Source organism: Schistocerca cancellata, chromosome 6, assembly GCF_023864275.1.
Source record: "Schistocerca cancellata isolate TAMUIC-IGC-003103 chromosome 6, iqSchCanc2.1, whole genome shotgun sequence".
NCBI lineage: Eukaryota > Metazoa > Arthropoda > Insecta > Orthoptera > Acrididae > Schistocerca > Schistocerca cancellata.
Window position 1 is genome coordinate 74,592,434 of NC_064631.1, and position 26,888 is coordinate 74,619,321.

The 26,888-nt window shown below is 37.6% G+C and overlaps 1 protein-coding gene across 1 annotated transcript in view; it reads left to right on the top strand.

Annotated features, from left to right (window-relative positions):
- Positions 1-8,725: 8,725 nt before the first annotated feature.
- Positions 8,726-26,888, top strand: part of LOC126191549 (iron-sulfur cluster co-chaperone protein HscB) — a 41,064-nt gene continuing 22,901 nt past the window's right edge. The window contains exons 1-2 of the mRNA XM_049932458.1: positions 8,726-9,407; positions 9,527-9,780. Of these exons, the coding sequence (XP_049788415.1) occupies positions 9,027-9,407; positions 9,527-9,780 (635 nt within the window). The 5' untranslated portion in view covers positions 8,726-9,026. The remainder of the gene's footprint in view (positions 9,408-9,526; positions 9,781-26,888) is intronic.

The window sequence follows — 26,888 nt, forward strand, 5'->3', positions numbered from 1 at the left end:
TTACACATGATAGTATTCCATCAAATGTAGCTTTATGGTAGATGGTGAATTGTAAGTAGGCACATAATATAGAAGAAACTGTGAAATGCGGTTTGCTTTGAGAAATAGTAGGTCGTTTCAGCCTCTCCAACAAACTGTAACAACACAGACATTGTCGAGATAGATTTGGCTGTAAATTCTGAGAGGGGCTACTCGCTAGTTTGCTGTTGTATTTACACCTTAGAATGACTACTGCTTTACAGCAGAAGTGAGTGCTCTGCCTAAAATACCCTTGCTGAATTACTGAACATTATTTGTACATCCACCTTTTCACTTCTTAGGCATATAAATCCCATTTCCGTGATGTTGTGATTATTAATTACACTGAGGGTATATATGGAGAATAAGATGTCAACATTTGCAGTAAGCAACCATTATCTTTTTTACAATCCTGGGGTAGCAATGTACCTAAGGCACATATCAAACTAGTGACTGTTGTTACTGTATCTCACCGTAAATCTCTTGAAGAACAGTAATTATTTCAAGCATAATTTTGGTTTGTTCAATCATCTAGCGCAGCTATATGTAATGTGGGAGGGAAATAACTGGAAGCATGACAACTTCATTGCGTTCTTCCTTCTTTTCTACAATCATCTCAGCTCAGAAGTCTAAGTTTTGTTTCCAGATTAAAAATTCGTGTTCTCAAATGTGAAAGAGTTAGCAGAGTTTTGGTTGGTGCTGCTTCAAAAGCAGCTTGACAAGAACTAGAGGAGGGAGGAAGAACTGCAATGGTTAAAAAATAACATAAAATTCAAAATTAGAATCAGAAAATAAACATTAAAACAAATTATTTTAGAATAAAAATATATTAATCCATATACATTTGTTTATTTTATATTCATTTAATTACATGAGAGAACTGGAATAATTTTTAAAAATTGTCTCTTGTGCACGTTGTCCAGTGTCATACACAGCCTTTTAACAATCCTGATGGTTGTTCCCTTGCCCATAACAACAAAGTCTCCAGTGACAGAAGAAAATCACCAGAAGCAAAATATTTGAGTTTCCATAATAGCTGGCTCTTCGGTGGAAAAGAGTGATTTCTGAAAGAAAGAAAGAAAAGAATGACATGAGACAATTCAAGAGAAATTTAAAAACGAAATATGCCAGCCACTTCTTCCACTGGATTATGACCAATAGCTAAAAACTCTAGTTAACCGAATGACCAATATCTGTGTCCTCATAACACAAAGATAACACTTACTTTATGATAAATGTGGATGTGGTTATGTGGTTAATACTAATAACTAAGAAAAACAACAGCTATCTGCTATGGCCTTCCTGCTGATTTTACTTTGTTAATCTTAGTTTCATAAGCATAAATAATTAACATATTTATGGGAATAATGCTAGGTGGTGGACAATTTTGTTGCTCAGAAGCACTCACTGAAAGATATAAAGGTATTGTTCCAATGGGAGATGAGAATGAACAGAATTTTTGCTATATATGTGACTGAGTGAACTTGGGACATCTAATCTTTTGTTACATTAAACAATCATAAAAAGCCATCAATTTCAGAAAGATGGTACTTCACACAAGTACAATACAAAATATTTAAATTTAAGTTACTGTCAACTAGATACAATTTGACACAAAGCAGGAGACAGAAAATAACATGATATTCAAGGACAGTTAAATACATAGCATTCCAGGCACTCCTTGCACATGCTACGGCTGTACACACTCAGTAACTACATGTATATATCCATAGATACATACACACAGACACACACACATATATATGTAGCTGTTATTTTATGATAAATTTTGGTTGGCGTACGTGGATAATACAAATAATTGAGAAATACAACAGCTACGTTCTGTAGCTGGGGAAGTATCACTTAAAATTGCAGAGAAAGCAAAAATGAAGAAAAAATGACAACATTCCTCTTCTTCTTACTGTGTTAAACTTAGCTTGAGTAAGTATCCTGTGATCCTAAGATTTTCACTAAAAGGCAGAAATTTGTTCTGACAGTGCTCTGGTGTTCGCAAAAAATGTATTTCACAAAAAAATAAGACCTGAAAATATTTACTTCTATTGATGTAATGGGGCCAAGCGAAATTGGAACACCATTATTTAATCAAAACGTTCCGTAAGCGATGTTTTCTCTAAAATAGAAAAATCTGTTAATACAGATAGTACACATAACTGATGTAGTTCTTCGATTTGGTTAAGTCTACTGTGGCACTGTCTGCTAAATAAAATGAAACAATTCTTTCCACTTCTGAAAACACTGTAACACGCCAGGTAAACGACACTCTTTTTGCATGAATCGTTATTTTCGTGTGCCTGAATTACATAAATAACACAATGGAATTCACGAAGTACTGAAATTAAATGCATATTACTACAGATAAACAGTATTATTTAAGAAAACTGAGAAACAGTATCCCCTTCCATCATATGGTCCAGTTTCTCAATTACAAGATTGAAAAAACGTAGTACAACTTCCTTTGACAGGTGAAATCTGGATATAAATTTGTAATCCGCGTCATCTCACTTTCTTCTCTTTCCTGAATCTCACGAACAGTTCTACTAAAACCTCGTCATCGCTGTCTACATTTGTCAGTATTCCTGCCATACTGAAAACTTCTTCCCCTTTTAAGCTCTCTAACCAGCCAGAAATCGCCGGGTCAGTTACCGCGAGTTTACTGTCCCGTCAGCTGTTATTCTGAGTTCGTACAATGCGTTTCTCACGCTATTCCGAGAATAGATCTTGACTGGCTGCTGACTGGAGATTGTACAACTGGCCCATAGTTTACCCTTCAGTATCTCTGTGATACACTCCCATGGATTAAACAACCATGTGACCATTTGTGCTACCCTTCTCTGTATATCCCCTGTTAGTCATATCTGGTATGGCTCCCACACACTTGAGCAATATTCTAGGATTGGTCGCACAAGTGATTTTTAAGCAATCTCATTAGTAGACTGATTGCACTTCCCCAATATTCTAGCAATAAACCGAAGTCTATCACTTGCTTTACCCATGACTGTACATATGTGATCCTGAACTATGTTTATATATATTTCTGCTACCTGCTGTTCATCATTAATTTATTCCGAATTTTATTTTAAACTGTTACATGCCCGGTTTCATTTTCGGTATTCCACTGGAAAAACCACATTGAACAAGATATGTTTATATTGCAACATATTCCTTCAGTGTAACAAGCAAAATACTTTAACTTAGTACTGTCTTCTAGTGCAGATTAAGACCTTTTCCCAATAGCAGTCAGTGGTGAATACTTCTGTGTTAGTTCACACTGAGTATTTAACCCTTTGACTGCTATGATCTTAAAATATGCTATCTTAAGGGGAATCAGATGGTTGTTTGGTTCAACAATTTAGATTTTGATTTTCTACTCTTTTTTGTACGCATATATTTGGGTTTAAATAGATACCAAATTTATTAATTTATGTTGAGTGGTTTCCGTTTTACGAGCGTTTTAGTAAAACCTTGCAACGCACACTTTTCATGAACTCAACCTTCTTTTTACTCACTAGTGACTACTTGTTACAGTACAGCTGTTTGAAAGCTTAGTTGGTAACACTGATGAAATACCGTTGGCAACAATGATGAAAACAGCTGCCAGTTTACTTTGTTGTTTTCAGTTCTTTGTTTGTGGTGATTGAAAGTGAAGTTTGTTTACAATATTCGTATTTCAGTGTTTAGATCTCAACAAATAAGTTTATATTATGTAAAAATTCCACTAATACAAAACAAGAAAAGATAACGTGAGTTCAGTGGGGGGAGTTGTAAACAAAAACAGTTTTTGCAACGTGGTGAATCTGAAGTGAAAGTTCATTGTGAAGGTGAGCCTAGGCCTAGTTCTAGTACTGAAGCAGCTTCTGCTTCTAAAACAAGCTCTTCTTCTAAGAAGCTTACCCGTAAATTGGCTAAATATGAGATATATGGAAAAGAAGAAAGTTGGTATGATATTGTTAATATCAACAGTTTTTTAGCCTAGTTAGCCAAATTGTGGTGTGTGTAAAATGTAAAGAATCACTTACCGTCTCTACTGGAACAAGGCTAGGCTTACAAGTACCGATAGTAATAAAGTGCAGTGACTGTTCTTTTGAAGTGTGCACTATTAATTCTCCATACTTACCAGACTCTAAACAATCAGAAGTGAATGTTTGATTAGCCTAGACATTCCGGTGTATTGGAAAAGGTGAAGAAGTGGCGAATACTTTCTGTGGTGTAATGAACTTGCCGACTCCGCCAGCTTTCTGATATTACAATAAGATTCTTCGAGATGCTGCAAAAGAGGTCTGTGAAGAGAGTATGAAAGCTGCTGTTGAAGAAAGTGACGGTGAAAATGATGGTAATAGAGACTTTACAGCAATATTTGATGGATCGTGGCAACATAGGGGCCACACTTCACTCGATGGAATTGTAACTGCAATATCAGAAAACACAGGCAAGGTAATTGATGTTAAAATTTTATCCAAGTATTGCAAATGACAAAATGGAATGACCAACAATCATGATGCTGATTGCCTAGCTAACTACTGTGGAGTATGTGGAGGAATGGAGGTAAAAGGATTTGTGGAAATGTTCCAAGAATCGCTGCCGAAATACGGGGTGCGGTACAAGTATTATTTAGGAGACGGGGACAGTGCTTCTTACCTTAAGGTTTGTGAGGCCAAACCATATGGTCCCGTCTTCTCAACTGAGAAATTGGAATGTTGCGGTCACGTCCAGACGCGGATGGGTAGTCGCCTCAAGAAACTGAAACAGAAACTTGGGAAAAGAAAACTTTCCGACGGCAAAACAATCGGGGGTCGTGGCTGTGTTACTGGTGAGGGTATAAATCAAATACAACTATATTATGGCCTAGCTACAAGAATGAATGCTAAAAAACTCTAAAGGACATGAAGGCAGCGGTCTGGGCAAAATTTTTGCATTTGACGGCTACCAATGAAGACACATCTGGACACGGACAAGTCCCGTAATGCTCAGAGCCATTTGAACCATTTGCTAAATGTGAAAGAAATGTTACAATCTCTCCCCAAAAATTCAATGATTATTTTGTTAAATTAGTTTAAGAAGTAGGACGTAGTATTGCTAAACGCAAAATCAGCTCACCACAGTTACTGTTGAAAAACAGCTGTAGATCATCAACAAATACAAGTATCTTCAGTTGCTCTGAGGTCTCACCAGATCTTGTATTAAGTATAGTGAAACAGTTAAAATCATCAGACAGTTTAGACATATATCATTTATACTGTAATATACTGAAGAAAGTCATAGGCAGTATAGTATACCCCTTAACACATTGTATAAACATATGTCTAGCTGAAGGATATTTTCCTGATGACCTTAAACTGTCTAGGGTAGTTCCAGTTTATAAAAAAGGGGATAAAGACTCTGCCTCAAGTTACTGGCAAATTTCCATAGTCCCATCTTTTTCTAAAGTACTGGAATGCACAATTTACAAACAATTATCTGATTATTTTGATATTATAGACATTATTAGTGGATCTCAATATTCTTATGAAAAACATATCGACAATTGATGCAATAGATGCTGTTGCAAAATACATCCATCAAGAATTTGAGCATAAAGACTCCACTCAAGTCAATTTTTGTGACTTAAGCAAAGCCTTTGACTGTGTAGAACATACATTACTACTTGAAAAATTGGACTTCTATGTTGTTAGTGGTAATAGTCTTAAACTATTAAGATCATTTTTACAGATCCGTATGCAAGCTGTCTGTGTTGCCAAATAATTGTCCAGTGTAGAACTAGTTAAGGTAGGTGTCCCACAGGGATCTCTACTGGGCCCTTTCCTGTTCCTAATAATGATTAACGACATGCCTCATGTATTAAATCAAAAACTGTACTATATGCAGATGATACAACTATTCTGAACAGCAGTAATGACCCAAATAGCCTTAAAATTTGTGTTACAGAGACAATTGCTCAAGCATCATACTGGTTTAAAGCAAATGGATTTTTGCTTGGTGAAAATAAAATTAAGCAGGTACTATTTAGCCTAGAAGACAAGCTACCATATGATGATCTTAGTTATGTTAAGTTTTTAGGGGTATATTAGGATGACAAATTATCTTAGGGTCAACATGCCAAGTATCTTAGCGGTAAGTTGACTAGGGCAATCTGTCTGTTAATGTGACTAATGGATTTTGTACCTAAAAATTATGTTACAATATGCTATCTCTATCTTCCAGAGCATAATAACCTGTGTTATCATTTTATGGGGAAACTCCAGTTATGTGCGTGACATCCTTGTACTGCAGAAGAAAGCTATTAGAGTAATTGCAGGCTCATCATATAAGGCACACTGTAAACCTTTGTTTTCTGAGCAAAAAATTATGGCAGTAGTAAACCTATATATATATACTATGTCTTAATCTATACGAAAAAGAAGCTACCCAAAGCTAAACGCAGAGAAAATACACATTGCTACAACACTAGGACGAATAGATGTATTTATACTCCATTCCACAGACTCTCAAAATCACTGAACAGTTGTGAACTAATGGGGCACAAATTATTTAATAAACTTCCACTAGCTATGCAACATTTGCCAGAGCAACCACTCAAACAAGCGCTGTATGACTGGTTAGTTGCCCACCCATTCTACGACATAAAGGATTTCATCAATTGTAATATTATACTGTAATAACAAACCAATTACTGTTTTGCAACAGGAATTATATAGTATTATAAGTATGGCTCTGTAGGATTTCACTAATTGTAATATTACACTATAATAACAAACCTATTGTTCTTTAGCAACAGGAATTATATTGTGTTATAAGTATGACTTCGTAGGATTTCATCAATTGTAATATTACACTATAATAACAAACCTATTATTCTATTGACACATGAATTATTTTGTATTACATGTATGACTTTGTCTATTGCCTTAATGGCCTAAGGAAATTAAAAATATTGCTCCTTGTGCGCTGCACTGTGGCGCCGTTAGCCCTGCACTGGGAGGTGAATGCTTTTGGCATGCTCGCCACGTGCAGTGCTTCCAACATGCTCGGTGTTTTTCGGTTTTTCGGCTTTCTGTTTTGTTCTGGTCTTTGGATTGGCTTTGGAAGAATTGGGGGTATTTATTTACAATATTTACACTTAATTTTCGTGTGAGTTGCATTTTTAATATAATGTACATACAAATAAAGCCGTTTACAATAGTGATATACTTCTACATTCAATCAGAACGAGGCTTAACAGTTTTTATTGCTGAAATTGTTTGTGGTAAGTTTTGAAGCACGGATAAACACAAAGAGTTACATTGTATTCATTACAGCATGACTTAGCTTGTTTCCTCACATCATTTCGAGCACAGACTATGCATGTCTTGTACTTTTCCCACTGATCTGGTTAATGTGTCGACACGTTTAGTCTTGTAGGATACTCTTGACGGTTAGCACCACCTGCTGTCTTGCGATCGACACAAAAAGTTGCAAAAGGCATTGAACATTGCCATGTCCAAAATATGGAAAAACGATTTCCTGTACCATTTAAACGACTTCTGTGTACTTTCCACTGTTTTTATTTGCGTGTCGCTTTGGTCGACTAGTCCCACTGATTTATTGTAAGCAAATACCACACTCGGTTTCATTTTCAGACCACCACCATTCCGATCTCTGTCTGAAGTCTTTTCAGCTATGTGGTACATTGGTAGCATTAGTAATTATAGATGGAGATGAATGAGAATCAACGATGTCTGTAGGTTGTAAACTATTGGTAAGGGAATCTTCTTCATTTGAATCGCTGTCTATTGAAGAGCACAGCGATTCTTCAGAGTCACTCTCCATCAACATCTATATTATCTCTTCGGAGGTGAGGAGCTATTTTCATTCCTTCACAATAAGTAAATTCACTGTGCAAACACAAGCGAATAATAGGCGACTGAAGTCTGAACCAAGAATAGAATCTCGCAGAAAGGCGCGAAACTACAGTCGACAGAAACCACAGTAGCGTCATCTGTTTTGCGTAAACCCACGGCCGCCTGTGGTAAAGCAAATTACTCGTTCAAGTGCTGTGACGGTCCGCCAAAAGCGCTTACATCGACTTCAAAAGTAGTCGTGTTCCGCATATTGAAACACTATCTGTTGCAGTTACAGTAAGCGGTAAGGTATGGCGAGAGTCCGCCAGTAGCGCTGCAAACAAACAGACGTCTTATTCAAGCACAGCTAAACAATTGGCGAACAAACGTCTCAGAACTTCTACAGCAGTCGGCAGCACCTAGGACACGGCAGTGCTGAACTACTGTGGTAGTCAGCCGCACCCGGTGCACGGCGCGCTTGGACTGCTGTAGCAGTCAGCCGCAGTCAAAGGTTTAATGTTGCTCGCCAAGTAGGCCACACTGTGGCCCCTCGAAACATTCATCCCGAGAGACCTTGATGTGACGCTAAAGTAAAGTGATGAGTCGGTGACGTTCCGTTGACGCCGTGTGTAATGCCACTATTTGAACTACAGAGGAGAAACTTTTCATGTGACGAGGCGTACGAGGAAGTTCCGTGCGAATCTATCTTTAAAGCAGAACAACCGTCAAAATGACGGGTGCGCCCGTTTTGTAGTGAAAGTGAATGGAAGATTTCGTATTGAGCTCACTGGTCTCTGTTGCTGATCATCTCTGCCTGGACGAATTGTGTACATACTGAATCATTGTTACCAAGTGTTAAATTTAGTTCATAGAAGTTTAAAGTGGCGGAATTAATATGGAAATAGAACCGCACACGAAGACAAATGTGATGATAAAGTAAATATATTTTTGTCATGCATTTAAAATTTAATCGGTGGAATCTTGAAAATCCACGTAACGATGTAGGAAGTTGTGTAATCTGCATCTTTCATATTTGGCAAACGAAGGCTTACTCTTTCGTTGACGAACAGGTCGAAGATTGAACTTTGGAGCTAAAGATTGTCTATGTGATATTGTTTTGGAGCCAAAGATCGCGTATACCCTAGTGGTTAAAGTGTTTTGGATTAGATTTTAATGACGTTACGTGTGGAGTACCGAGTTGTAATGTTTATGATGTCGCTCTCAAGGTTAGGTTTGAGATTGTCAGCGAAATACTATCATCGTGCGAAAGCGCACGATCTTAAATGTGTATCAGCTGTTAAATGTCCGAAATTGCTTTCATTGGTGGTACGTCATATGAGCGAGGTGTCACGTAAATGTTGGAAATGTGGTAGTGAACAAGCACAGATATTTTGCCACTCTTGTAACACCATCCAACAACCGGACGATAAATCTAATTATTTTGAAGTGATAGGAGTCACACCTAGTTACGATTTAGACACCGTCGAATTGACAACAAAGTACCGACAGTTACAAAACGTCCTACATCCAGATAGATTTGCCAACAGGACAAAGGTGAGATGTGAATCGTGGACCATTTTATGTATAGGTTTCGGAACTTTGGCAGAGTGTAATGACTCGCTAATTTGTAATTACAGATTTGGAGTTACTCCATCTGAGCATGACCATTTCAGGAGGAGCGTATGTTGTCAGAAGACTATTCTTCACTGGTGAATAAAGCATACTCAACTCTGCAACAACCTTTGTCTCGCGGTTTGTACATGCTCCAACTACAGGGGTCAGAAATCAGTGAATCAACACAGCATTCAGATCCAGAATTTCTTATGGAAATAATGGAGTTAAACGAAAGTGTTGAAATGGCATCATCCGCAGCTGAGTTGAACGTCATAGAGGAGCAAAATAAGGAAACATTGCAACAACTTTCAAGGTCAGTTGTACATAATGAGATGTGTTCTTTCCATTATATAGCAAATTAGATACTGGTAGTGCATATTGTCGTTAACTCAAACAGTTAATACTCAAAAAGACGAGAAAGGTGAGACAATACAATGATTTAAGGTAAGAGTTTTGTTGTATGCATTCAACTGTATGCTAGTCAACACAAAGTCAGGCTACCAGACTAATTTGATGCAAAGAGAATCAAAGGCACAGTGCATTAGCCTTTTGCTTATTTCCCATTTAGAAAAACCATAAACTTCTTGCCCTTATTCAATGATAGGTGTTATGTAATGTGAAAAGCTACTTCAAATGTTCTTGACGTATCCTTTACTCACCCTGTCTTTGGCACAGAAAGGGGTAAAATATGCTGCCATAAAAATTTTCAACAATGAAATAAAATGTCTGTCTGACAGACAGCAGTAATAGCTTCAAAACTAAATTGATATCATATCTCCTTTACAACTCCTACACCATAGATGAATCTCTCTCTCTCTCTCTCTCTCTCTCTCTCTCTCTCTGTGTGTGTGTGTGTGTGTGTGTGTGTGTGTGTGTGTGTGTGTGTGTGTGTGTGTGTGTAAGCAAAGTAGCCCAACAATTCAGACTTGGGCGTTCATGAGGATGAGAGTTCATTTCACTGCTCAGCCAACCATATTTAGGGTTCCATGATTTTTCGAAATGTCACAAGGTAGATTATGAGATGTTTTGGTTGTATGGGACTAGACCTATTTCCTCCCCCACCTTGAGCTTGCGCAGTGTTATTAATGATCTCTTTCGTGAAGTATTAAACCCTAATTGTTGTCATTTCTTCTTCTGCCAACTTGCATTGTCTCAGAACTGTGACAAGATGCCACTTTGGGATGTCTTTTTAGGAACACCTCATATGCAGAAGGCACTTGGGCATTAGTGAAGTGTCCAATTCCATACGTTTTCTTTGACCCATGATGTCATCAGTGTCGTGGAAATGTCTACTTCCAGCGTATACAAACTGTTGGCGATGTTACTGCATACTTGTGCTAACAAATGGGAACAAACATAAAAACGACACAAAAATGTCTCACACCAACAATAAAATGATGAGACTAATGGGACAACCATGGGAAATTGGGGGCTTAGGGCAGAGACAAGCTAAATATATAACAATACAAAATACGTCATTCTGAAACAAATATTATAAGAAAAAACGACAACAGCTCAAGATACGACACAAAGCTACAGCTACAAAATCGACAGGAATCTACACATCACTCGACCTTCATGGCTCAAAAATACTGGATACAAAAAAATGAACACCAACTTTGAAAAGTGGAATAGGAAATTTCCAGTGATCTTCATACATCTCAAATGAAGCTCTCGATACATACTGGCAAAACCGACCATAAACTTCACACACCTACATAACTCACAAAACACCACTGGAACCAAAATCTCAATAGCTCAAGAACCCCCATGTTCTCTTCATCAGTTAAAGCAACTACCATAAATATAAAACAGACAAAACATCAGTTAGTGTAGAATAACACAAAAGTGTCAATCCATATGAAGTGATCCAATGAGGTTTGCTTGACCATTTTTTAAATATTTTGATATTTTTATTTGTGATTACCCCATAATTGAGAAGTTAAAAAGAAAAAAAAACCTGGCTGCATCCTTACTGAATGGTGGCTTCTTCTTCTCCTCCTCACTTTTTTAAAAAGCACATGACGGCTTTTCAATTAGGTGACATTAGTGTTAATTTGAATATCTCTGCACTGGGTTAAGTTATACAACATTGCAATTGACATGAATGTTTCTAGAAAAGTCTGCTCTACAACACTGTTTATTGTCCAAAATACCCTAAATTAAAAAATAACCAGTCAAAATGATCTCCAATGTTTGGTATTGAATATTTAGAAAATCAATCTTTTAGACTCCAAAATAACAACTGAGGAGTAATTTATCAGAATCAATTTTTTTTTCTCTAGTTGGATATTGTTAAGCTACTAGTCTTATATACAGCAAGAAACTGACAAATATTTCCTTTTTTTTTTAATTTGAAACACTTTTTTTGTAAAGTAGGCTATGGAACTGTTTATATCTGGTGGAATTGAAAATAAAAATTTGATTTTTGCACATTTTGTACATCTGTATGGTAACAAAGTGCTATAAAAGTTCAGCATTGATAATCAACTGTGAGCAAAGATATGAATTTTTGAAAATGAGTACAAAATTCACATTGGGCTAAAATTGATCTTATGGTTGTTGCCTATTTAAGTGGTTTATTGTTTCATTGTAATGAAATTTAATTTTAACCTGTATTTAGTTAACACTATCACCCTGTATTTCATTAGTATTACTTATTTTAATAATAAAATATTAAACAGTAGGAGCTTTTGCTTTAGTTGTATGTTAAAAAATTGTCCATTTACATGTAGCTTACTCTCAGTTAAGTAGCACATTATTACAAGTTCAAAATGATAAAAGCAAACAAGTGAAATTTCTCAATTGTTGAGGAGGCTACAGTTTTGTGCAAGAGTTTAGTCTTCGAGAGAAGTGTGAATAAGGGCTCAGTGGACAGAGTAACAAATCTCACAGGAGCCCAGTAGTCACTGACAAGTCTGTAGATGAACTGTGTACCCCCACTGCAATTTCTGGGTGTGGTGTTGTTGTAGTCAGTCTGTTCTAAAACCTCTGTTAAAGTGGATGCACACACTTCATTGAGAGAGTAGAATAGTTTTCATGTCTTTGTAGTGAGTGTAATTCTTAATTAACCAAACTAATTTTAAAATTTAATAATAAATAAAGTTGAGCGACTAACTGGAATGCAATAAAATGTATGAACAGTGCTCTGCTGGACTGATAGTAAAAAAAGTGTGTCTTAAAACAGTTTATAGTTCAATTTTACAAAAACTTGAACATCTGCCCTTGTTAAGTGTGAGTAAAACAGCTTCCTGAGTGAAACTTAATGTGATTCCTGGAAATACCCTGTGCCCAAATTGTTACCCAAAAATAACTATTGTGAATCCAGAACCAGAATCGTGTAATCTTGTTAATTCATAATGAGGAAACTATTAGCAAATCGGAGTTCGCTTGTTCTAAGTCAGAGGTATTTCCTGGTTCGAAAATAAGAAAATTGTATAGCGGAAAAAGAAAAGCAGCTATTGAAAGTAAGGTACAAAGAATTTCAAACAAAATTAGAAAATGCTTTTTAGAATCATTCTTTAATAATGCATATACCAACAGTATTTTTTTTTAAAAATTATCTACCTCCAGAATCTCTAAAACTGAATATTTGAGCTTGATTAAGAAATTAAAAAGTAAGTGTTCAGCGACGCCTAAAGAGGAAAAAGTTGAAATTTCAAGTTTGCTTCCTGTCTCATGGTCAAGAAAAAAAATAGTTCACAAATTCATTGTATATGATTGTTTGATTAGACTAAACCGAAAATTAGTGAAGGGGAAGGCATTCAAACAGTTTCAGGAAAGAAGAAAGAAGTAGGTATACGTGAAGAAACAACTGAAAAGATCCAGCAGTTTTTTGAAGATGATGAAACAGTAGGATGTGCCCAGGTAACAAAGATAACAAAAGAGCTGTTATAAGTGGGTTAAGGTAACAAAGCAAGAACGATTGGTGCTGTTTAATTTAAATGTACTTGCTCAGCTTTCCGAAATGTTCATCCTTAATGTAGAATTTTGTGACCTTCGACCTCAATGGTGTATTTTGGCCGGCTCCTCAGGAACACACTCTGTATGCGTTTGTTTATATCATCAGAATGTCAAATTAATGTGTGTGGGTGCAAAACTTAACGATGTTAACTGCAAAGATATACTAGATTTAATCGTTTGTGACACTAATAATTATGGCTGCATCATGAGTTTATGTAGTAAATGCCTTGGCAAAAAAAAAAAGTGCTCTTGAATTATTTAACATTACCGTCAAACAGTGGGTCACAACTAACAGGGCTGAAATAACAACAGTGGTTAAATCTCAGGAAGGTTTGAATCTTTAATAGACAACTTAGAAAATCTCAAAAGTTACCACTATGTTTCTAAAATCGAAAGCAAGTTTTTGAAGGACAAAAAAAGCACAACATAGGTAAAAAAAAGCACAACTTCATGTAAGTGAATGCATAGTCTTAGCTATTTTTGCAGAAAACTTTACATTTGTGGTTCAGGATGAAATACAAGGGTATCACTGAGTTAGTGAATGGGCAACAATGCATCCATTGATTCTGTACTTCAGAAATAAGAAGATGAGGTTTGCAATTCTTCATTTTGGATTCTAAGCGACTACTTGGAGCACAACACTTCAGATATCAATGTTTTTCAAAAGTATGTAACAAATTACATAAAAGGAAAGTTGTCCAAGGTTGAGAAGCTTGAATGCTTTTCAAACAATGGAAAATCCAGGGCGGAATAATGTAACAATATTATGAAAAGGATAGTTCCTACTCATATTACAGTGGAGATGCTGAGTAGCAACTATCCTTTTCATAATACCACATACTTTTCAGATGGAAGGGATAGTCAATACAAGAACAAAGAGACCTTTTCAGATCTTTTGCAACCACAAAGTAGATTTCGGGTTGGAGGCTGAATGACCGTTTTTTGCCTCTTGCCATGGTAAAAATGCATGTGATGGAGTAGCAGGTACAACAAAATGTGAAGGGAGTAAAACCAACCTACAGAGAATGAGCACAGATCTAATTCTTCCACTAGAGGACATGTATGCCTTCCCCAAGGATAAAGTTAAAGGCATCCCCTACTTTCTCATCAAGAAAGAAGAGGTAGTTAGTTCTTCATATCAAAACAACATTTCAAATCAGATATGAAAATGTATAGCAATAAAAGGAACAAAGCAATTCTACAAATTCCTTGGCATTGCAGAAAACTTAGTTCGATGCTATGTAACATCAGGCACCGAACTTTACGAGGGGCATGTGTATATGATGGACTGTGGTGACTTGCACATATTGAAAGAATAAGTTTTGAAAACATGTTTTTGTGCAATTTTACCACCCTGCTGGCCCAAGAATGGCATTCAGGAAATCTACTAGTGACAAATTTTGGATGCCAATGAAAAACATATTTAGGAAGCTTTCAGTGCTTGAACTTACCACAGCGAATAAGAGGTCTTATTCTATATCACAAAAGCTGTGTGGAGAAATAAGCGTTTTTAAAAATCACCACTAGGATTAGGAAGCACTTCTTCTCAAAAGTATGTTAATTGAAAATATTTATTTCAAATTTGTCAAGATAATGTAAATGTTTTGTCCAGTAATTTTTAGAGTTTTGCCATATAATTCAGTACCTCAACTTCAGTAACAATTGATTACATGTAGCCAATATCCCTCATGAATTAGGCAAAAGCTGTAAGATCAACTGTAGTGTAATGTCAATTATTTCCTCATTTTCAAAAATTCATATCTTTGTTCAGTCAGTTAGCAGTGTTTAATTTTGTACATTTCTTTAACGCATAGGTATACAAAATGTGCAGAAATTAGATTTTTATATTCAATCACTCCACAGATAACTAGCCTCAAACTTTACAAAAATTAAAGGTTTTCAAATTTCAAAAAGTTGTAAAAAGTAAAGGAAACATGTTAGTGCTCTTGCTCTATATGAAGTTTTTCAATACCTAACTACAGAAAAAATGCACTCTGATAAATCATTCCTTGGTTGATATTTTTGGGTCTAAAAAGTGGATTTTCTACATTTTCAATGCCAAACTTTGGAGATCATTTTGACTGGTTATTTTTTAATTTAGCATATTTGGAGTAATAAACAATGTTGTAAAGGATCCTTTCCTAAAAGCATTCATGTCAATTGCAATGTTGTAACTTAACCCAGTGCACTTAATTTTATTGGCTCACTTCACTGGGATTGACCCCAAAACAAAAACTACTTACCAACCAAAGCCTGCAAAAAAAAAAAAAAAAAAAAAATCTCTGTAGTTCGCGCACACACACAGTAATCAGACCTAACAAAAACGTGAAACACACAATTAAAAAAACCTCACGGAAAACAAAGCAATCACTTCTAAATCTATGTTACAGCACTGACTACCCAGGCTCAAATAAACCCATGTCACCATAATGATAACAAAGACTCAAATGAACCCAATACCACATGTTAAACTCAGTACATCAACATCCACCACCAGAGGGCACTATCAACACAACACAACATGTACAAACATGAACCAACTCAAAACCACCGCACCATCGTGATACACACAACAACATTATGCCGTAGGTCAGAGCTAACGAGTGGAATCGGATGCTTCCAATCATGGTCACTTCATTGGGGCTGGAGGTTGTGTTAGGCCCCTATGCAGGTGCTGCCTGTTCACATACACCACAGCATTGTCAGCAAACAGTTGCAGATGTCTGAGTGTCGTCCTGTGTCACTTCCCTGATGTACTCTTGCTGATACCCTTGCCTCTGGTGAACACATTGACACATTAAGGACAACATAGTGGTTTCAATTACTTAAGTCTTAGAGCCACTTTCATACACTATGTGATCAAAAGTATCCGTACAAGCGTTTTTCACATTAGGTGCAGTGTGCTGCCACCACTGCCAGGTACTCCATATCAGCGACCTCAGTAGTAATTAGACATTGTGAGAGAACAGAATGGGGCGCTCCGTGGAACTCAAGGACTTTGAACATGGTCAAGTGATTGGGTGTCAATTGTGTCATACATCTGTACGTTTGATTTCCACATTCCTAAACATGCCTAGGTCCACTGTTTCCAATGTGATAGTGAAGTGGAAACGTGAAGGGACACATACAGCACAAAAGCGTACAGGCCGACCTTGTCTGTTGAGTGACAGAGACTGCCGACAATTAAAGAGGGTCATAATGTGTAATTGGCAGACATCTATCCAGACCATCACACAGGAATTTCAAACTGCATTAGGATCCGCTGCAAGTACTATGACAGTTAGGTGGGAGGTGAAAAAACTTCGATTTCATGATCGAGTGGCTGCTCATAAGCCACACATAACGCCAGTAAATGCCAAACGACACCTCACGTGGTGTAAGGAGCATAAACATTGGACAACTGAACAGTGGAAAAATGTTGCGTTGAGTGACAAATCATGGTACACAATGTGGCGATCCGATGGCAGGCTGTGGGTACGGCGAATGTCATCTGCAAGGGTGTGTGTGCCTGTGGTAAAATTCGGAGGCGGTTGGGTTACGGTGTGGTCGTGTTTTTCATGGAGGAGGCTTTCACCCCATGTTGTTTCGCGTGGCACTATCACGGTACAGGCCTATATTAAGCACCTTCTTGCTTCCCACTGTTGAAGAACAATTTGGGGACGGTGATTGTATCTTTCAACATGTTCGAGCACCTGTTCATAATGCACAGCCCGCGACGTAATGGTTACACGACAATAACATCTCTGTAATGAACTGACCTCCACAGAGTTCTGACCTGGATCCTATAGAACACCGTTGGGATGTTTTGGAACGCCAACTTCGTGTCAGGCGTCACTGACCGACGGCGATACTCCATGAAGAATGGGCTGCCATTCCCCAAGAAACCTTCCAGCACCTGATTGAATGTATGCCTGTGAGAATGGAAGCTATCATCAAGGTTAAGGGTGGGTTAACACCATATTGAGAGTTCCAGCATTACCGATGGAGGGTGCCACGAACTTGTAAGTCATTTTCAGCCAGGTGTCCAGATACTTTTGATCACATAGTGTATGTGGCAACATATTCCATATGTTCGTATCTTTATTAACAAGCCTTGTCAAACATTTTTTTGGATATATAGGAATGTGATATCTGCCGGTTGCCCTTCGTCCATGGTTTATATGATATATTGTGAGAAAAAGGTGACCTGACTAGCATGAGAGATGCTTTCTAAATCCATGCTGATTTTGGGACGCAAGCTCTTTTGCCTCGAGAAAATTTGTTATATTTGAACTTGGAATGTGTTCGAGAATTCAGCAACAAACAGCGTTGAAGGATATTGATTGGTAATTTTGAAGGGCCTAAATCTTTTCCATTGTCATGCATTCTTCTACAGCTTTGTTTTTCTCATTTCACCATTCCTGCTTTGCATTTCTCGCACTCTCACTTTTTAGACATATTTATTCCATTGTGCCTGCATTGCTTGCTGCTTTTTTATATTTTCCCCTTTCCACCATTAAAATTCAGTATTTTGGGTATTATCCAAAGATTTCTATCGGGCCCTGCATTTTTGCCTATTTGATCCTCTACTGCCTTCACTATTTCACCTGTCAAATGTACCCTTTATTGCCTTATTGTATTCCATTCCCCCATTTCAGTTAATCATTACCTACTGCTCTTTCTGAGACTCTCAGTAATCTTTAAAACAATGGAATCTCCAGGTAGTAATATCATCAGTGGTAACAAAATACAGATTGCTACTTACCGTAAAGACGACACGTCAATTTGCAGACAGGCAGAATTAAAACCCAAATGTGTAGTTTCAGTTGTCTGAGACTGCAGACGTGTGTGTGAGTTGCATTTCCGTGAGTGTATATGCCTGTCCTCTATTTTTGATGAAGGCCTTACTGGTCGACAGCTTTATTTGTGACAGTCTTTTTGTTGTGCCTATCTGCGACTCGGCAGCTCCGCTATCTGGTGAGTAGCAACGTTCCTTTTCATAATGTTGTTACAATTAAAAAGGCACTTAAACAAAGCATTCAGCCACAGCCTTCACCTGTAAAAGAGGCGCGCACACACACACACACACACACACACACACACACACACACACACACACACACACGCTTCACACACCCAAGCAAACACACCTCACGCACACACGACCATCATTGATTCCAACCTGAGATGCTGGAGTTGGCGGTCGTGTGTGCGTGTGTACACGGGTGCGTGGTTTTTTGTGTGTGTGTGTGTGTGTGTGTGTGTGTGTGTTTTCTACTGCTGAAGGCTGTCGGCGAAGGCTTTTTGTAAGTGTCTTTTAATTGCGCGTGTCTGAACTTGACATGCCCTCTTTATGGTAAGTAGTAATCAGTCTTTTCCTACATTCTCAGTAACCTTTCTTTCCACTTATCTAGGTCCCATCTCCTTAACGTTCTCCAGTTTTAATCTGCATTCATAAGCAATAAATTATAGTCTGAATCTGCTTCAGTCCCTGGGTATGGTTGAAAATCTCAAGTCTTGTCTTACCATTATGTAATCTGTTTGAAATCATCTTGGGTCTCCAGGTTTCTTCCATGTATACAACTGCCTTTCATGATTTTTAAACCAAGTATTGGCAGTAATTAAATTTTTCTCTTCGTGGCTCCTTTTTCCTTTCTTTTTACCAATCCATGTTCTATATTTTTCCATCTTTGTTTTTGTGTTGCCAAATTCCAGTATGTCATCATATTTCAATTTTCATCTCCATTAACCCTCGAGTGGGCACGCCTGTGTATAAATGCATCAACCACAAATAACATTGTTTTGTAGTTGCAGTGTTCCTCAAGGTTCCATCTTGGGTCAGTTGCTTTTTCTTGTGTACATTAATGACCTCTCATCTGTTACATTACCAGATGCCAACTTTGTTTTGTTTGTAAATGATACCAACACTGCATTGAATAGCAAATCAAGTACGGATTTAGAAATAATTGCTAATCAAAATTTCACTGGTATTAATAAATGGTTTAAAGCTAATTAACTGTAATTACATTTTGAGACTCACTATATGCAGTTCAGAACCTGTAAGAGACTTCCTTCCAGCATGTGCACAACATATGAAGACATGCAAATGAAAGAGGTTAACAGTGTTAAATTTCTGGGATTAGAATATGATGATAAACTCAGTTGGGAATGGCATACCATAGAGTTGCTGAAGTGCCTAAACAAGTTTGTATTTGCAAAGCAAATGAGGTCAGATTTAGGAGATAGAAATATAAAAAAACTTGCATACTTTGCTTACTTTCATTCTATTATGTTGTATGGGATCATATTCTGGGGTAACTCGTCAAAACGAGAAAAAGTTGTAAGAGTGCAAAAGTGTGTCATTTGTCATGTAAATTTGAGACCATTATATAGAAACATGTTCAAGGAACTGAATATTTTAATGACTGATTCTCTGTATACTTAATCCATTGGGAAATTTGTTGCAAATAATGTATGTTTCCAACCAATAGCTCAATACATAGTATCAATACTAGGAATAAGAACAGTCTACATAAATGTTGTAGTTTATGCAGATAAATGACAGGTAACAACTATTTAAGGGACAAAATAAACTTATGCTTTATTCGCACAACACGTATTAATACATTTGACTACCAGATTATATTACGTTGCCCCATCAACAAACACGGAACATGTATATTCCATAGAGTCTAATGCACTCTTCACATCATGTCTTGTGCGCCACTATGCACACTGGAAAATGTTTGTTCACATATCCCCAACACTCCCCCTTGAACAAATATTTTTCAGATACTCAACACTATTTACCCCAGGTTAAACCATAATGTTTCACCAGCTTCTGAAATTTGTCCTTACTGAGAGGCTTGGCTAGGAAATCAGGTAACATTTCTTCTGTGCATAAATAACTGAGAATTATATGCCCCTGTTCCACATGATGTCTTATAAAGTGATGCCTTATGTCAATATGTTCGGATCTCACACTGGTGACATTATTTTTTGCAAGTTTAATAGCTCCCATATTGTCACAAAATATCACAGTTGGCTTTAATGTTGGAGGAGATTCTATTTCACTCATCAGTGCACGGATCCAAAGAGCTTCTTGGATAGTGGAGGACAAGGCCATATATTCAGCTTCTACAGTACTCAAAGCACAGTTCTTTGTCTCTTACAAGACCATGATATCAGTCCTCCCATTAGTCTAAAACAACTTCCAGTGATGGAGTGTCTGCTTTCCAACTCATTTCCCCAGTCTGCATCACTGAGTCCTTCCAAATTTACATTTCCAGTTTTAGACTATTTTAACTTATAATCAGCAGTTCCATTTAAATATCTGAATATTCTCTTGACTGCCATCCAGTGCTTTTCTCTCTGATCACTGCAAAACTTGCTTACTGCATTTGTGGCAAATGCAATGTCTGGTCTGGAAGTCTGTGCTAAGTACAGTAGACTTCCTACAGCTTCCAAATAGGGTACACTTTCCTTACATTTCTTGTCATCATCAGTTATTGGCAGTTTTGCATTGTTTTCCATAGGAGTAGAAATAGGTTTACAGTTTTCCATATTGAAAGATCTTTCTTGTATACAGAGATTGATCAGTCCATAATTCTTCTCTGTTGGCACGTCTTACAATCTTCATGCCTAAGTATTGATTAATTTCCCCTAAGTCATGCATATTAAATTATGACCATAACTGTTCTTTAAAAAAATTCATCTGGTTTTCACTATTGGTTAAAATAAAATAATCATCTACCCATATGTCCATGATTGCAATTTCTTCATTGCTCCCTTTATGATATATACTGGGATCTGCCTTTGACTGTAACATACCTAGTTTTATCAAACTTTTATGCAAACATTTATTCCAGCAATGGCCACTTTGCTTTAATCCATATATGCCTTTCTTCAAACGCCAAATTCTCTTTTTCCCTTGATAAGGTCGCTTAACTTCATCAGGTGTAATCACATATATTTCCTCTTCCAGTCTCACCACTGGTGAGAAAGTTTCATTGTAATCTATTCCTTCTTTCTGGGAATATTCTTTAATTACCAATCTGGCTTTGAATTCTGGTATTGCACTCTCAGGGTTTATAACACTAAACACCCATCTTGTTCTTAGTGGCTTTTTATTTTCAGACATGTTAACCCATTCATATGTATCATTATCCACAAAAGATTGCAGCTCCTTTTCAATAGCCTTTTTCCAATCTTGAGCATTTGAACTTGCTAAAGCTTCATCAACTGTGATTGGTTCATTTTTGATTTTTTTTGGGCATACATTTCATAATCTGGATATTCTTTTGGTTTGCTGTACGTGAAGACCGCCTTAAACTGACTTCCTCTGTTGAATCTTCTTCCTCAATTTGATTCTCGGGTAGCACATCAGCTTCCTCTTTATTCTCGTCTTCCTCTGTTTCAGTTTCCATCTCTGTTTCAGCACTATCGCACACTATGCTTGGTTGCATTACTGTGTCCTTTTGATCACTTTCCTTTATTTTAGGTCTATAATCCTCCAAAAATACTACATCTCTACTACTCATTATCTTCTTATTCACAGGATTATAAAATCTGTAGCCTTTTGAATCCTCACACTAGTCAACAAAAATATATTTTTGAGGTTTTGCATCCCACTTTCCTCTTAATGGTTTTGGAATCTGAACCATGGCTTCACACCCAAAGACTTTTAAGTGCTTTAGATCTGGTTTCTTCCCAGTTTATACTTCATAAGGTGTCTTGTGTCTTACAGCTTTGGTAGGTGATACGTTAATTAAGTACACTACTGTTAACACAGCCTCTGCCCAAAAACACTTAAGTAGTTCAGCATCGCTTAACATACTTCTAACCTTTTCTACAATGGTTCTGTTGGCTCGTACTGCAACTTCATTCTGAGGAGGACTGTAGTCTGACTGTAGAATAGTAGTCTGATGCCGAATACCGTCTGTTTACATATTCTGATCCATTGTCTGATCTAATGATTTTAATTTTCTTCCCAGTCTGTCTTTCGACCATTTTGCAATAAACAACAAATACATCATTCACTTGATCCTTGCTACTTATAAAATAAACATGCATGTATCTAGAAAAATCATCTATGAATGTCAGGAAATAGAAGCTACCTCCTAAGGATTCATTCTCCATAGGTCCACAGAGATCTGAATGTATGAGTCGCAAGACTTCGGTAGATCTGTGCTGACTCGATTTAAATGGCAATCTAGCCTGCTCCCCTTGCAAATACACCTCACATTGAACCTTATTCATTCCATAATTTTCCATCCCAGTTGCCATATTTTTCAGTAAAGTCATACTTTTCCTATTCAAATATCCAAGTCTCTTACGCCACAAGAAACCTTTTGCAGCATAAACAGAGTGATTTCCTGTGTCAGCAAAACAGAGTGATTTCCTGTGTCAGCAGTATTTTGAACTGTATTCACTTTGTAAATACCTCTTACATTACTCGCAGTAGCTACAATATCACCACAAGAGTCTATCACTTTGGCTCCCTCTATATCGAAGATAACTTTATTACCCTTCTTTACTATTTCGCTTACTGACAGCAAATTAGTTGTGATATTCTTTACATAATGTACAGCATGAGCAGTAACAATTTCCTTTTCCCCATTCACAAGCAAATTAAGATCCACTTTTCCTGCGAGTTCACACCTTAACTTAGATCCGTCAACTGTAGAAATTCCAATGTTGGGCCTTGACTGAACATCATACAAACCTGACGGAGCTTTGGTAATGTACACAGATGCTCCTGAATCTAGGAACCATTCTGCATGATCGTCACTTGCTTAATTAAAAGAGTAAAAAACAAAAAATGCCTTACCTTTATCGGTAGACTTCCTCTCAGGACTACTAAAATTAACATGCTTATTTTCTTTTATACTTAACTTTTCATTACACTTTGAAGCAATATGCCCAATTTTCTGGCATCTGAAACATATTATTGGCTTCTTCTCCTTGTACTTATAGTATAAAGGCGACACTGTTTCTTTTTCTGAAGCATTAGAGTCTGGTTCATTCTTCACGTCCTGTAGAATCTTTACTTTAACACTATCCGCTGTAATGGATATTCCCGAACTTTCCAAACCCATAATCATTTCAAGATTTTTGGCTATCATCATTTACCGTGAACCATAATCATTGGCGAATATTTCTCTGCTAGTCCAGCTAACAATAAAGTTCCAATCCATCCATCCGCAATTTCAAAACCAATATTCCTCAGATGATTGGAGATTGAAATTATTTTATTCACATATTCATCGGCGCTTTTACACTTATTCGATCTTGTGGTTATCAGCTCACGAAGTAATCCTACTTTTCTGGTTAAACCACCATCTTCGAATGTGTTTTTCAGTTTGTCCCATACCTCCCTTGCTGACATAGCCTTTTCTATGTGAACATAATTCACTGGATCAATTAAAAGGATTTGTTTTGATTTCGCCTTCCGATCCTTGATTTTGTAGGTGCCAATTTACCGTTTATGACGTCCCGTAAGTCATCCAAGTGCAAATATGCCTCAACGGCAAATTTCCAGGTCATGTAATTTTCACGCTCTACAAGCCGCTGTATTTGCGGTATCTGTGTTGTACTCATTTTACAGTTGTTTTCTTCTTCGTATAGCGTACACAATCCAAGTTTATACGAATTTCTGCGCACCTTTTGCGCAAATACACGTCACCTTAAAGCTTATTATTTCGCTATAACCCAGTACCTGGGCCCATAACCTGTTGTAGTTTATGCAGATTAACACAGATAAATGACAGGTAATAACTATTTAAGGGGCAAAATAAACTTATGCTTTATTCGCACAACACATATTAATACATTTGACTACCAGATTATATTACTTTGCCCCATCAACAAACACGGAACATGTATATTCCATAGAGTCGAATGCACTCTGCACATCATATCTTGTGCGCCACTATGCACGCTGAAAAATGTTTGTTCACATATCCCCAACAATAAAGACCTAAAATCACTTACTTTGGTCCAAAAAGGGGTCCAGTATTCAGGAACACACATTTTTAATAAATTGCCAGCAACAGTTAAAAATTGGTTTAAGATAAAAAAAAAACCAGTTTAAACAGACCTTGAAATACTTTTTGATAGACAGCTCCTACTTCTCTATAAATGAATATCTTGACAGGGACTGTTAGACCAACTTAAAGGAAAACATTTGTTAGATTTCAGTTTTGGCAGCACATGGTCACAAAATTCAAGATTAGGTATTTTGTGTATCATAAATTTATTAAAAGTACAAAACTATGTTTCATTCTGACAGTGGTTTAATTCTGCAAATATTAGCAGTTCCAGTTTACTGTAATGTATTCACATATTTTGACAATCTCCTGACAAATGATCAGGGAAGTGAGTATTATATTCAAATGTTCTATGTTTTTCATGTTACACTTGCTAACATGTTCCACACTCCTGAGGATCATCTCATTTTTGGCTTTATGGAACGAAAACCGAATCTAATCTACACTCATTCTCGTAAATTAAGGATAATTGCAGAATATTAGCGCCAGTTTTGTGGCACTAGACAAAACTGGCGCTAATAGCATAGGCACCTAGGGAATGCACACAACACAGATCTGTAGGTTCATGGTATTTGTAATAAGTTGAAAAAACTGTCCTGAAACACGTGCTACGAAACGTCACTGTTTCCTGCGCATGTACCCAGACATCAATATGGGATATGATCACCATGCACGTGTACACAGGTTGCACAACGGGTTGGCATACTCTGGATCAGGTGGTCGAGCAGCTGCTGGGGTATAACATCCCGTTCTTGCACCAGTGCCTGTCGGAGCGCCTGAAGTGTCTTAGGGGTTTGAAGACTGGCAGCGATATGTCGATGAGAGCATCCCAAACGTGCTCGATGGGGTTTAGGTCTGGAGAGCAGGCAGGCCACTCCATTCATCTGATATCTTCTGTTTCAAGGTACTCTTCCACGATGGCAGCTCGGTGGTGCCATGCGTTATCATCCATCAGGAGGAAGGTGGGACACACTGCACCCCTGAAAGGTGGACATACTGGTGCAAAATGATGTCCTGATACACCTGACCTGTTACAGATCCTCTGTCAAAGACATACAGGGGTGTACGTGTACCAATCATAACCACCCCCCCCCCCCCACCGTCATCTACAACCTCCATACAGGACCCTTTCGAGGACATTAAGGGGTTGGTATCTGGTTCCTGGTTCACGCCAGATGAAAACCCAGCGAGAATCACTGTTCAGACTATACCTGGACTCATCTGTGAACATAACCTGGGACCACTGTTCCAGTAACCATAACTGTGTTCTTGACACCAGGCTTTATGAGCTCTCCTGTGACCAGGGGTCAGTGGAATGCACCTTGCAGGTCTCCGGGTGAATAAACCATGTCTGTTCAGTCGTTTGGAGACAACTGTTCCAGAGGCTGGTAATGTCCAGAGCATGGCTACGTGCAGTACTCTGTGGCCGTCTGAGAGCACTGATGGTGAGGTTTCGGTCTTCTTGTAGTGTTGTACACTGTGAACGTCCCGTACTGTAGCACCTGGACACGTTTCCTGTCTGCTGGAATTGTTGCCATAATCTTGAGATCACACTTTGTGGCACACGGAGGGCCCTTGCTACGACCTGATGTGTTTGACCAGCCTCCAGTCGCCCTAGTATTCTACCCCTCATAACGTCATCAATATATGTTCTTTGAGCCATTTTCAACACACAGTCACCATTAGCACATCTGAAAATGTCTGCACACTTACTCGCTGCACCGTACTCTGACATGCACCAACACACCTCTGCATACGTGGACTGCTGCCAGTGCCACCGTGCGATGACCGCATGTCAAATGCACTGCATGGTCATACCCCGAGGTGATTTAAACCCGCAAATCGCCCACCAGAGTGTTGTTTCACCATGTATCAGCATTGTCCTTAGAGCATGAGTGTAATTCATTGTTGTTATACAATGATGACTCCATACCTATTTCTTCATTACCACTTCAGCTAACACAGTAATAACTTGTGTAGTCATACATCAAAGTGAGCAGCAGTAATATAAAAGAAACAGCAAACTAGATGAAAAAATATAAGATCTGTGCAGGAAAGTGACCCGGATTCCAAGCTAAACACACAAATCCACAACAAGGCAATTATCTAAAAGATAATTAATAACTAAATAAGCGGTCAGCAAGGATCTGATGCAACTGTGCTGTTTAATGCTTCCAGTGGTTCATTACTTGGGTCAACACTTGTGTGCAGGAACATGGGGAAACAATGAAAGGTTTATTTTATTACTGTTTTATTACACAGTTATTTAGCTCATACCATTTTAGTTCATTTTATTGTTGTTTAATTAAACTACTATTAAACTGTAATTTTGTTCTTACATGTTTACCTTGATAACAGAAAGACAGCTATTCCTTAAATGTGTACAAAGCGTGCTGCTCGTCCACTTGTGTTATGAAGAATGGCACACCTG